This window comes from Alosa pseudoharengus, unplaced genomic scaffold (assembly GCF_046254945.1).
Source record: "Alosa pseudoharengus isolate Yale_2024_CS ecotype anadromous, Long Island Sound unplaced genomic scaffold, YU_APseudo_1.1 YU_APseudo_1.1_scf_3, whole genome shotgun sequence".
NCBI lineage: Eukaryota > Metazoa > Chordata > Actinopteri > Clupeiformes > Clupeidae > Alosa > Alosa pseudoharengus.
Genome location: NW_027468718.1, coordinates 36604215 through 36618493, shown reverse-complemented (window position 1 = coordinate 36618493; position 14279 = coordinate 36604215). Strand labels below are relative to the sequence as shown.

The window sequence follows — 14279 nt, the reverse complement described above, 5'->3', positions numbered from 1 at the left end:
GCTCAGTAAACACTGTGCCGTAACAGACGTGACCGTGCACCCATGGACACACACACACACACACACACACAACCAAAAATCAGTTCAAGACGTTCAAATCATAGATCTGCAGATGCGCAGGCCTCACCACGCCAGTGTTGCTGGAGTTCTTGAGGTGGTTGTGCAGCAGCTTGGTGGCACCGTCCTGGAAGGTCTTGGGCAGCGCGCCCAGCAGCATGGTGAACTCCGGCGTGTTGAGCTCAAACAGGGCGATCAGGACCACCTGAGCCGCCTTCGGCACGCCGAGACAAACAGAGCGAAGGAGAGAGAGAGAGAGAGAGACAGAGAGAGAGAGAGAGAGAGAGAGAGAGAGAGAGAGAGAGAGACAGAGAGAGAGAGAGAGAGAGGTGTTAGGAGAGAGAGGCCAACACTGAGACACTGAACATGCAGAGGAGCTGAAGACTAAGTACACGCGCAGAGCAAGACAGAGGAAAAGGTCAATAACACATGCTGTTTTTGTTTGGCAAGTTATTTGTTGCTGTGCTGTTACAAAAAGAAAGTGAGTCTCTCAAGTCTCCTTTGGGTCGATGATCCGAGGAAAACAAACAGTGCAGGTTCAGAGACTGCTGCTGTCTGTGTGACAAGTAAATGCTAGGAAATTTGATCTAATTAAAAATGAAAAGAAGATCACTAGAAACATACAGTGCAGAATGCAGAGCATTGTGTTTTGTTCACACAGATCTCAGCTGTCTGCAAGTTTGCTACTTTAAACAGAAAAAGAGGAGTTTGCTTTTCACACATCCGCATGCATGTTGTTTGTGTAGCTGTTACCGAAAACTGTTCAAACATGTTAAGCAGAAAAATAAGACACAGCATTCAATGCTTTATAGTCAGTACACAACAACAGAGGGTGCCAGTGCCGGAGAGAAGAGACAAACTTCACACAAAGGTGGCACAGGGGGAGCACACTAAAAACAACACACACACACACACACACACACACACACACACACACACCTCCACACACACACACACACACACACACACACACACACACACCCTCCACACACACACACACACACACACACACACACACACACACACACACACACACGAGTAAGACAAGGAAACATCCCCTCCTTCCCTCCCCGTTCCTTCTCCAGGTAACAGCTTTTAGATGTTTTTTGTTGCTTTGCTTTGCTTTTTGTGTTGTTGTTGGTTTGTTTGGCTTGCAGTTGTTTCCGCATCACTGGTTTAGCAAGGCGCAGAGGGAGGTTAGAGAGCGAGGGTGAGAGAAGGAGAGCAAGAGAGAGAGAGAGAGAGAGAGAGAGAGAGAGAGAGAGATGCTGGCCACACACTCGAGGAGGAGGAGGAGGAGGAGGAGGAGACACGGTCACACGCTAAAGTGGGAGGTTGGTTAGGCATTTTTGGAGCGTGCAGAAAATGGTACTGGCTCTGTTGGTCATCTCAGCGGGGGGAGAGTGGAGTAGTTGGTTGGTTGGTTGGTTGAGCGGGCGGGTGGGGGAGTTGATGGGGCACTACCTGCTTACACCTTTCCTCCATGTTAATCTCTCCCGGCATCAGGGACGAGGTGCTGGGCCGCCCCGAGAGCTCCTCACCGGCCCAGTTATGGAGAGTCTGGGGTTGCCATGGTCATGGTGATGCGGGGTAACAAGGGAGAGTTATGTCACAGAGAAACAAAACAAAACAAAACAAAACAAAAACAAAACAAAAGCAAAAACAAAACAAAAGTGCGTGGGGACAACAAAGTGGAGCGTGGGGTTGGAGAACTGCCTGCGTCCCTCCAGGAAGTGGGATTGGGTTTAAGCTTTGGGTGACGGCTTTGGCTCCCAGTGGTTATCTTAGAGAACATTCTTGAAAATACTTTGGATTTTCACACCTCCATCATAGTTTATTTTATTAAAATAATTCAAATAAACAATGGCAACAGCATCAAAACAGTTCAAATGGAATATGTGCGCATATGCATGACATACACAAGCACAGCAGCGCACATAATTGCTAATAGGTGATTGAAGGGCCCAATGTCCTGCTATTTACACCACCTACAGAGTGTTGTGCTGAGGCCACTCACCTTCCTGACGTCTGAGCTCTTGGGTTCCGTGGTCCAGGTGATGATGCGGGACACCGCCAGCCTTGTCTCACTGGAGTTCACAAAGTCTGGGGGGTCCATCTGACGAGCCAGCGCCTCGATGTACCTCAGAATGGCTACTTTGACCTGGGAATCAAAACAAACACACAGAGGGTTTCACACGACAGCCACCTAGTTCATCAACAAATGACACCGAGAGGGAATATGTGAAAGAATGGGCATCAGAAATAAATTCATATGCATACCTTGAGGTTAGGCGTTTGCGTCTGGTCCACAATGAATCGCATGAGGATGTTGAACTGTTGATCGAATGGAAATGACTCCCTAACATAAAAGAACAGAGAAAATACGTCAAACACTTTACAGACCAGCCCCAAATCAGAGGACAAAAAACAACCCTCCTCTCAACAAGCCACTTTACTTTACAAATATATTAATGATGAGGCTGGATAACTATATTATAGTGGATGATGTTGGAAGATAAAGGCTAAATGCTCAATGCTCAACACAGTGGGGGCAGAACCGTGCAGGATTCATTTCTCTATTTTCTTTCGCTCACACTGCCCTGGCTACCAGCCCACACTCCATCCAAACAGCCCTGGCTACCAGCCCACACTCCATCCACACTGCCCTGGTGAATTGGCCAACAGCTGAAACTATATCCACACTGCCCAGGTGATATCAAGGGCCCAGTGGCGGGCCTAGCTTGTATGATACCCTTGGCAACATGAAAGCTACAAATACTCTGATTTCCTTTATATATATATATATATATGTGTGTGTGTGTGTGTGTGTGTGTGTGTGTGTGTGTGCGCAGACCTGGTGACGTCCAGGGCCTTCTGGACCTTGGCCTGGACGGAGCCCAGCAGATCTGCGCCCATCTTCTTCAGCAGCTGGGTGAGCAGGACGAAGAGCCAGTCCTGCAGGTCCTCTCTGTGCACCATGATGAAGTCCACCAGTGTCTCCAGGAACATGCTAAACACCTGCAGCCACACACACACACACACACACACACACACAGGCGCACACACACACAGGCGCACACACACACACACACACAGGCAAGGCAGAGACACAGCTGAGATGGGGCTCGTTGGATTCAAAATGACCAGAATGATCTACATGTATACGTACATGCTGAACAACATCTTGGGCCAGTTTCCTGGACATGGATTAAGCTAGACTAAAAGCTTTTTTTTTTTTCATTTTATTTCAATCAAGTTCTCATTAAAGGAACACAGAGGTGCATTATACCAGTTGGCCTCTAGCTCCATTTTAGATATAGGATAACTGATGTAACCCACTTCCAGCTAATTATACTAAGCTACCTAACCTACTCCCAGTGAATTATGCTAAGATAACGAACCTACTCCCAGTGAATTATGCTAAGCTAAGACTGGGTTATTGCACATACAGAGAAGAGAATTGCATGTATCTGCTTATCTAACTCTGGGAGACAGCAAATAAACAAATTGTGGATTTGTTGTTTTTCTATCATACTTTTTAGACATTTTATGCAGTGTGCTGTGTATTTTTTTATGTAAGTGTATGTTGTGTGTGATGTCTTTAAGCTACTGAGACCTTGAATTTCCCCTTGGGGATCAATAAAGTATCTATCTAAATACCACACTGTGAATATGTACTGGTAATACAGTACTACCACACACTTTAAACGAATGTGTCGAACACATCTCTGTGACCAGATAGGGACAACACAGTTTGTGTTGTTTTCAACACATTGATTTTGTTATTCGTTACACAGTATGTGTTGAAAATAACACAACTTGCGTTGAAAACACAACTTGTGTTGGTTGTTTAACACATCTCTGTGTCCAGAGAGGGACAACACAATTTGTGTCGTTTCCAACACATTCGGGTTAAGAGTGTGGTTGTGGTTTATGTTGCTTATCTGCTTCTCTGATTCATCCAATTGATTCAGCAGCTCTCTTAAGTCTTTTAATGAGCTACGTAAATAACGTGATCAAGATTATATAGTTGATACATCGGTCAAGATTCACTTACTCGCTGTTGTTAATATCCACACCAAGGCAGGTCATGCAGACAAACAGAAACACAAACACACCTTTAGTTAGCTGACATCAGGCCTCAAAAACGTTTTTTTTATCAACAGGCACTGTTAGTTCCGGTTCCATATAAATTTTCATTTGCCACTGAAAAACTTCTGAATGAAAATAAATATCTACACATTTAAATGAACTGGTCAGAAATAACCTAAATTATGGCCAAACACTAAATATAAGCAGGGTGCGATTTGTGTAAAAACCAGAGGGGGGGATTTTGAATAAGTTTGTTAACCCCCCCCCCCCCCCCCCCAAAAACAAAAAAAATGAACGAACGATTCATAGCCAAGTAATGTGATGGCTAATAATACCCTATATTATTTTTGCCACCTTTGTAACATTTTAGTTTTAGTTTACCGTGGTGTATGACTTTAAACAGCGAGTGTGCTTATGATCAGCTCCTCTAATGCAGGGTAGGACTACGTTTTGACAAGCATACAAATTCACCTTGTTCTTGCCCCATCTGAAATGACTCCTCTACTTTTGCTGCCTCCATCCTTTCTGTATTTGTTGTGTAACAAAACGTTGTATATGATGGCACTGAAGTCTTAAGTTAGTGAATTGGCTAACAGTGTTAGTTGGTAACCAAATAGCCTACACATTGCGCTACACACTGCGTAGGCTACGTGCATTCTCTCTCCTGCTGATTTGCGTTCAGTAGCCAAGTGCGTAATATTGCAAAAGTTGAAAAAATAAATGTGTTTATTGTAGCCTACAGAAAATAAATAGCCTATCATACTGTCAGTTAATTGCCTACAGTGCAGTGAAGAGTTTGGAGAGTAAAGTTATAGGGCAACTTGAAGTTTTATGAAAATAATTTACGAACCAGAACATAAAGACCATGAAGCTTCTATTTCTTGCAGCTGTTAAAACACCCGCTAGATATTTTAAATACCCACCAACATTCGTTTTTGCAGTACAGATTATTTCTAAAAGTTATTTGTCTACTAGGCCTAGCCTACTGGCTGATTTATCAAACGAGTGCTTTCTCGTTCGTCCTCCGCAAACTACAGGTGTTTCGGTAGAGAACCATTGAATAAGCGATGCCAAGCAATTTCTGTAACACTTTTTGTGACATTCAGCAAATATCTCCTCATTTAATGTAAGTTCCTTCGGACAATAGGCCTATGTTCTACTCTACGTGCAGTTGTCCTCCATCTCAGTTGCATCAGTTTTCTAATTTTGAAGGTTCTAAAACATTATTATGCTTCACTGAATCCTTCTCGTTTTCTTTCATTTGTCCAGCTAACTTTTCCATTGAAACTAGCCATTTATGATGGATTACACACTGAACATTTTGAAATGTCCTGCACGATCAAGGCCAAATTAAGTTATCACGCAGCCACTGTGTCAGCAGCATGAGTGCTGACGGTGACGGTGCGTTTCTGATGTCAGATTATTATGTAGGCTAGCCTACTAGACTGTTCTCACGTTGCAGCGCTTTACTTATATGAAGTAGCATTAATCAATATGAGGGGCAGAGGGGGATAAATGTTGTCCCCCCCGATGATAAAAATAATTTAGCAGAGGTAGGGATAGGAAAACCAGAGGGGGGGAAATCCTCACCATCCCCCCCTACAAATGGCACCCTGAATATAAGTATTACAATGACATATGCACATCTTATAACAATGCAGTGAAACATAATCTACTGTTTAGCTGATACTCCTGTAAACAGAGCTAGCACCAGAGACAAATCGTCCCGTTCAGCCCTAGTTCAATATCTCACACATGGGCATGCTGGTCACTGATGCTGCAACTGCTTACCTTGCTGTGTGGGTCAGCAAACATTCTGGTGAAGATCTCACACAGTCTCTTCAGCTCAACCCGACTGCAAACACACACACACACACACACACACACACACCAATACCATCAGATATCAATACAAATCAATAGTAATCAATACTTTCCTCCTGACCAATATTCTCCTGAAACTAATGTTCCTTTTCACAAACAACTGTGACTCTAGGGGTTCTCATAACTCAATGAAGCAGCAAAGCAATGAGAAGAGCTCTAAACTCGTATATTCTTTCAGTAAAGCAATGGGAAGAGCTTTAAACACTGATATTCTTTCTATATTTTGTTAGAGCGATGCACTTTATTAGTGTCCAACTAATTGATATACTAATCAACTTAGATTGTGGAGTCAGTGGAGTACTTTCTGCCTTGAGAACCACATGCAGAACCTTGCGAACTAAATGCAGAACCTTCCCCTGTTCTATCTCTGTAACTCTTCTCATCTTCTTCGTCATCTCAGGATTCCGAGCCAGTGCTGCGGCAGAACTCTGACAGAATCAAAAGGTCTGGTCACCTGAGGATGCGCTGGCTCTTGAGGAGGTTCTGCAGGCCAAGCAGGCCCTCCTTCCTCTCGGACCAGTTGGAGCTGGCGCAGTGGTTCAGCACCTCGGCCACGTCCTCCGTCTGGCGCAGGTAGTGCGGCAGGCCGCCGTTCCGCGACGAGCCGTACGAACGTTCCGAGCAGGCGCTCGACGCGTCGCTGTTGGCGTCATCGTCCGAGTATATCCCCGGGGACTCATAGCGTCGCCTCAATGGCTTTCGCTGAGGAAGAGGAGGAGGAGTAGGAAGAGGAGGGTGACAAGAAGATAAAGGAGAGAGGATAAGAAACTGGAGGAATTTAGTTTAAGAACCGGCAGTGGGTGAGGCTGTGTCTGTGTGTGTGTGTGTGTGTGTGTGTGTGTGTGTGTGTGTGTGTGTGTGTGTGTGTGTGTGTGTGTGTGTAGGCAGAGGGTGAGGAGGGGGGGGGGGGGGGGGGGGGGTGAGGACATCATGTCTGTTGGCCAGGTTAAATCTGCCATGCATTTTGCTTCTTAGTTTTAATGATGATATATACATAGGCTGTGTGTATGTATGTGTGTCCACATACGTATACTAACTCTTAAAGGGGTGGTTCAGGATTTGACATAAGACCTCATTTCCAAGTAAGCAAGTGTGATATTTATCAGTGGAGACCGTTTTCAACACGTTTCATCCAGTCCTTGTAATTGCAGAGTTCGCAGGTGCTAGGCTAGCGCAAGTCAACGGTATGTGCTAGCCTGCCACTAAAGACAGTCTTACCCACTCCAAAGTACACCCGAGGCAAATTCCAGACAATCGATGTAAATGTCTGTGTTGATAGAATAGTGTAAGAAATACAACTACCCTCGCATCGCGTTGCAATAGTTATACTTTGGTCCCTGAAGTTGGTAGTAGTCATTTTGCATCTCAGCAGCGGACTGATATTACCAAGGCTACTACTAAGTATCCCCATTGGAGTGCGCTTTACTGTTTACTTTTCGGCGCAGTACTACTAACCGGAGCAAGTATAATTCCGTCGTGGTAAGAAACAAGTCCCTCAAAATGTAATGCGATCGTTGAAATGCAAGGATAGAATAACGTTAGAAATAACAGTATCAATACAGACATTTACATCGATAGTCTGGCGTTATAATTGATTTGCCTCGGGTGTACTGTGGAGTGGATAAGACTGTTTTTAGTGGCAGGCTAGCACATACCGTTGACTTGCGCTAGCCTAGCACCTGCGAACTCTGCAATTAGAAGGACTGGATGAAACGTGTTGAAAACGGTCTCCACTGATAAATATCACACTTGCTTACTTGGAAATGAGGTCTTATGTCCAAAATCCTGAACCACCCCTTTAATGGGGTAACAGGAAGATTTAATACTATGGTGTGTATATTGTATGCATAGAAGGACCCAAAAGATATCAAAAGCCATGCATTTTGCTTCTTAGTTTTAATGATGATATATACATAGGCTGTGTGTATGTGTGTGTGTCCACATACGTATACTAACTCTTAATGGGGTAACAGGATGATTTAATACTATGGTGTGTATATTGTATGCATAGAAGGACCCAAAAGATATCACCTGATACTGCTAAAGAATATCAAAAATGTATGTAAAACACAGAGGAAAAACTTCAGGTAATTAAGTTTCCAAATGCCTTTCATCAACTTGGCTCGGAAAAACTAATCCAAGGCTGTATTATGTCCTCATTAGCTCAGAGAAAACGACAAACTTCAGAGATGCACATTACTGCTTCACTTGATTAAATCACCCTATGCATTGACAGTAGTGTTTGACCAGGAGATGAACACCCACTCGGCCATGTGGAACGGATATGACCTTTCACTGCTTTTCTTATTCCCGTCTGGCTTCAGCACTGCTGCATATGACGTAGGGATGGGTGGGTGAGTAAGATGAGGGTGAGCGTGTATATATGTATATATAGAGAATTCACAGCACACTAGACCGTTGACGTAAGCAAATAAATCAGCTTCGAATGGGAGAATGTTCCAATAAGGAGGAAGGCAGCAACTTAACACCAGCAGCCATGACTGCAAGACACGGGTGACAATGAATAGACGCTGAGGGGAGGGGAGATGGGGGTAATTACCAAATGAGGAAGGGGGGGGGGGGGTTAATTACCAAGTGAGGGGGCAGGGGTATACATTTAGGGAAAAGGGCATTTATGTATTTATTCATTAAGTGGTTGATTATTGAAGAGTCAACTGTGACTACGACTCTTGTGTAAAATGGGGCATTTTGTGATGGTTGACTGTTGTTGTAGTTTTGGGCTGATTAGTATGTGTGAGGATGGCACAGTAGGTAAAGGAGATAACTACCTTATTCCTGGAGTCTCCTAACAGCTGAGGGAGAGGAACAGACCACCAAGAAAGGAAGAGCAAAGACACACATTTCAAACGGCGGGAAGGCATCACAAAGGACAGACGTCAACAGATAACAGTTTTTAGCAGGGAGCAGAGAAATCACAGCCCCACATTCTTTGCTAATTTTGTGAAGGACCTGTTGATAAACAGGAACAGGAGCCTGCTGGAAACCAGTTTTTAAACGGAGTCAGGGCCGATTAAAATGCAACTTAATGTTACTTTTAAATCCTGTCCTGTATAATAAATGAAAAATGAAAATGAAATAAGCTTCTATATAGATCTGAAATCTGTAGGCCATTTGATGTTGTAGGCATGGTATGTATTAAACAGAGAGAACCATAGCATATAAATCCTTCAGCTCTGCAGAAATTATTCCAAATGATTTCCCCTAAAAACCCATCAACTACAGTAATACAACAATAATATCAGAAAGAGAGTTCAACTTCAATCGACTCCAATCACAACTGGGTTTACAAATCTACCAATCAGGTTAAAGCTTCTTACCAGTGCATCTGCGACGGCTGCCTCCACCTCTGTGCCGGTGTTGAGGACCCTCATGGCATTTATGGATGCGGACATGCGAGCCTGATGCATCAGACTATAACGATCTAGAGTGGAAACGATAGAGGAGAGGAGGTGAGGAGGAAGGCACGGGAGGGATAAAGGCATACTTACCTCATGCTCTAAAAGGGTTTGGTGACCAGTGTAAAGCTATATCTATTTGTGTGGTTTTCTTTTCCAAAGGGAACTACTGGTATAGTGCATGATGGGTTTCTTAACAGAGACAGGATGAGCACGCTAATCTGTCGTCCGTTATTAAATATGATGAATATCAGGGAGACGGGGTGAACTGTAAGTGAGAGACAACTAGAACAACATGATCCATCTACTGAGAGAGATCTTGTTGACTACTAGAGAAAAGTGGGAGGAAAAAAATCCAACCCCAAAGGCAAAAGCCACCACCACCAAAGAGGAATCAGAAAGACTATGGGTAGCAAATTTGAACAAATGCATTTTACTAAAGACAGGAAAGATGTGGAATTCCCCAAAGAGTTCAGAAATGAAGCCAAACGATCGGCACAAAGATCACTGAAACACTACACCACTGAAGTACTACACCACTGACGAGCAAAGTTTGAATGGAAAGCAAGAATGTTCATGGAATCAATGCAATGAATGGATGAATTTAGCTAAAAGGAACAACAAATTAAATCAATATATCTAGCATTGTTCACATCACAGATAAGCCAACCAATGGAGATGACGGGGATTTTAAAAACAAAACAGAAGAAACAAGAAACAAAAAAAACATTAACCCATGAAAATGAGGCTTCTTTGACAACGATAGAAACTGTCTGGTATATAGAAAAAAATGTGCAACTAAACAACAATAAGCCATCGCCAAACTATAAACCTTCCAACAGTTGCTAAACATGATGGATACACAGAACATGTAAATTTGAGCGACGTCAGGTACACTCCCCACTTTCACTTGTGAGATGTGCTTTAAGAGGTGACAGCCCAACTCCTGTGAGATGTGCTTTAAGAGGTACTGGCCCAACTCCTGTGAGATGTGCTTTAAGAGGTGCCAGCCCAACTCCTGTTAGATGTGCTTTAAGAGGTGCTATTCCTATCCCTGTTCCCCTGTTTTTGATCACTACCCTGTCCTCCTGGGTGCAAAACTGTCTTTCCACCCCAATAACCCTTTTACTATATTTCTAATTACTGTTGAAAAGTTGAAAACAGTTTGAAATATTTATTGCACATAGAGCTCTGTCTGCCTTTTGGTGGTGTAGATGGTTATATACACATGTAACTGTAACTATTCTGCATTAGCTTGTTAAGGCTGATATGCATTAGCGGCTAATATCATACACCAAACCCTTATGTGCTGTGGTGCTAAATAAAAGAATGGATCCTCTGTGCTTCTGGCAGCCATCTTCCAATCAGAAAGCTCATTCTTAGGCAGCCATCTTCCAATCAGAAAGCTCTTTCTTAGGCAAATCTGACAGTGAAAGGTTAAAGGACGGGATTTAGTGTCCTGCTTAAAAATGACCACACTGTGTTGCTCAACAGAACGAACCAATTGAGGAGCATGCAGAGGCCAAATATGGCATAGTGTGGATGTTTGAGGGGGCGGGGGTCATGCAGTTCAAAGATCAAATATGGTGTTGTTGGGGTCCGGGAGTCATGCAGGTCACCTGACTGCCCTACGGGGTCGGTCGTGGATAGAGCGCTGGTGGAACGCGAGTGACGTCGGGAAGCTGCCGAGAGGGATGAGGGAAAGGGGGGAGGAGGAAGAAGGGTGACACACACACACCACATAGGTGGGCGGAGTTAGTGTCACTAGGCAACAGGCACCCGAATAGCCATCGCTGGCAGTGGCACACATATAAACACAGACAGACAGACAGACAGACAGACAGGCAGACAGGCAGACAGACAAACTCAGACAACACAAGCACTGACATAACACACACACACGCTCAACAAACAGACACAGACACAGACGAACACTTAGACGAACAAACATAGACCTGCCGTCACATAAGAATGCTTTCATAGGCAACACGTGGAGGAGCTAACGAATAACAAGGCTATGACACATGCTCATCAGGGAAGACTTTATGCTGCCTTTTTTGAATCTCTATCAACTATCAACTTTCAACTTTCAATCACTGGCTTTTTTTTGCAAATAGCAATCAATGGCTTTTTTTGTAAATGTTTCAACAGATGCACAGGAGCTTTCAATATTATTCATCTGGCATGTCGTACATCCATTCATTCATTCCAGAGAGAAAGAGGGCGCAGACAGAGAGCGATCATTCAAAGACTTTACTGATATTAGACCATGCAAAGAGGGCAGGCAGAATAATTCTCATACACCTATGGACCACAGAGAGAGAGAGAGAGAGAGAGAGAGAGAGAGAGAGAGAGAAAGAGAGAGAGAGAGAGAAAAAGACAGCTTGCACACATCCAGCATTGAGGGGGTCGAGGGACAGGTGGTTGACTAAGGGGAGAAAGAAGGCACAGCTACATTTGGACCTACAATTCTGGGAACTGGGAGGGAGAAGTGGGTCTACCTACAAGAACTCTGCAGAGAAGGCATCTGGCATTGTATTGTACAGAAGGGGGGGGGGGGTTGAATACACCAAGAGTGTGTGTGAATAGGCCGGGGGGGGGCATATTATACACCACTGTGTGTGTGTGTGTTTTTGGGATTTTGGGGGTGATGGAGGGGCGTCTGTCCATGGGTCTGGCGTACTCACCCAGAGGGGCGAAGCCCCGCGCGGGGCTGGTGTCGCGGCTGCTCTCGCGACTGGTGTCACGGCTGCAGCCCTGGCTCATGCTGGGCCGGGGGATGCGACTGGTCCGGGCTAGCGTGCGGTAGGGAGAAGCGGCAGGAACAAGAGCTTTACCACACAGCCTGGCTGTTAGGACACAGGTTAGGGCGTTAGTCTGGCCCCTCGGCCAATCAGAGACAGGCCACTGACAGGAAGGGGTAGGGTGGGGGGTTGTTGGGGGGGGGGGGGGGGGGGGGGGGGGGAGCTGATTTAGGAACTCCTTGGAGTGGGAAACATGTCAGGACATTGAAAGTGAGAGACTGAGGAAGTTGGTTGGTTGGTTGAGACTAACGTTACACAGTGACAAGGATTAAGCTTTTGACATTTGCTAAAGCCATGTTAACACACATACATGAAGTAATGGAGTTATTGTTGGTTATTGTGTTGAGTTCAAGAATACCACATCAAGATCACCTTTCAATCTCAATCAAAGGCCTCCACACATAAACACCGACATGAGTGCGGTGCACTCTACTCTCCAAGTTCAATTACATGAGATTCCACTGGTTTCAATACAACCCTGCACACCACCGCTGTGTCATTTCAATTTAGTTCTATTTTTGTTGGAGCCACTTGATAAAATCCATTGTTTATCAACTGCTTGTCAGTTGACAATTTTGGTGCTGATGCGCGTGGCAAGTGACAGAAAGTGTATGAACACTCACGCCGGTGCCTATATGTGGAGCACTTTATCTCTGTTCACACGGAGGCCTGATCAAGTTCAGATGTGTCCAATTGTTGTCATATATTGTATTTACTTCTGGGCAGATCTTAAAAAAGGCAGCCTTCTCATATGTGGCAATGACAGTATGTCTGACAAGAGGGTCTGACGAGACACAATGACATTAGCATAGCATGGAAGCATTGATGACAATGGAGGGTGCCCATTGGTCAACCCTGCCATCACTCAAAATGCTGCTGCGTATTCTTACTCAAGGCAGGCCCTTGTTCAGTAAGGTTACATTGATGGAGTTTGCACACAGGGGGTGCAATGGTGTGCTATACATGAGACAGCGAAGAAGCATTTCTGCTACACACAAAAATGTGTACTATTGCACACGTTGCTGACAAATTTCCGTCTGATCCGTGTAAACAAAGAAGGTAAGAGGAATTCTGCGCTATGTTCTGGCAAGAAAGTAATCAATCCAGGATATGGCTTTCCTATCTATTTATCAAATCATTAAAAAAAAATAATAAAAAATAATAATAATAATAATAATAAAAACACAGTTGACAAAAATGTATATAAAACACCAATTACAGTATCCAAAGGTATCCACGGCAATAACCATCAAGTAGGTACAGCAGGAAAGTCAGGAGCCCGGCTTGTTGTGTCTCCATTCACTCTATTTGTAGTGGAGGGATAACCCCTATTGAGTGCATTCACCACTACCCTTAAAGGAGAAATCCGGCGACTTTTCACCTAGATCTCCGTTTCTTGAGGTCACCGAGTACTGTTGGTACGAAACAAAACGAAAACAACGGTTTTACCTAGCTCGAGTTGCTACAGCTAGCAGAAATGCAGCCAGGCAGCTATGGGGGCTCACAGACATGCGCCCAGAGTGTAGCACTGTAGCTGCCTGGCTGCATTTCTGCTGGCTGTAGCAACTCGAGCTAGGTAAAACCGATTGTTTCCGGGGTTTTTTCGTACCGACAGTACTCAGTGACCTCCAGAAACGGAGATCTATGTGAAAACTCGGCAGATTTCTAGTTTAATTACCTGTGAGCTATTATCTGAGAGCAACCTTCCCATTGGACACAAACGTTATGAGGCTCCACAACAACCTACTGTATACTGGGGCCTCTTGCAAATCATTGATCATGTCTGGTTAATGAACTCTTAAGTGATTAGATTGCAGTATGACTACTGGCTCCTAGTCTGTGAGCAAATCTTACTTAATATATTTGGTGAATGGTCAATGTGTAGGTTGACAATAGTATTGAATGACAATAGTGTAGGTTTTTTGTTATACTTAGGTTGGGTGAAGTCAATTCTTTTGAACTGCAGGGAACATAATATTAACAAAGCACCTGCTAGAGGCAATAGCTGTTTAGTATGTCAACTATG

The 14279-nt window shown here is 44.2% G+C and overlaps 1 protein-coding gene across 10 annotated transcripts in view; it reads right to left on the bottom strand.

Annotated features, from left to right (window-relative positions):
* Positions 1 to 14279, bottom strand: part of clasp1a (cytoplasmic linker associated protein 1a) — a 145767-nt gene that overhangs the window by 29428 nt on the left and 102060 nt on the right. For 6 of the 10 annotated variants that reach the window (XM_076264172.1, XM_076264176.1, XM_076264175.1 and 3 more), the window contains 10 exons: positions 12137 to 12298; positions 9372 to 9475; positions 8823 to 8846; positions 6488 to 6735; positions 5941 to 6004; positions 2912 to 3075; positions 2338 to 2416; positions 2075 to 2218; positions 1522 to 1617; positions 128 to 271 (listed from right to left, as the gene is read on the bottom strand). In XM_076264172.1, coding sequence (XP_076120287.1) covers positions 128 to 271; positions 1522 to 1617; positions 2075 to 2218; positions 2338 to 2416; positions 2912 to 3075; positions 5941 to 6004; positions 6488 to 6735; positions 8823 to 8846; positions 9372 to 9475; positions 12137 to 12298 — 1229 coding nt within the window. The remainder of the gene's footprint in view (positions 1 to 127; positions 272 to 1521; positions 1618 to 2074; positions 2219 to 2337; positions 2417 to 2911; positions 3076 to 5940; positions 6005 to 6487; positions 6736 to 8822; positions 8847 to 9371; positions 9476 to 12136; positions 12299 to 14279) is intronic. The other 4 variants (XM_076264181.1, XM_076264177.1, XM_076264178.1 and 1 more) reach the window with 3 other exon arrangements.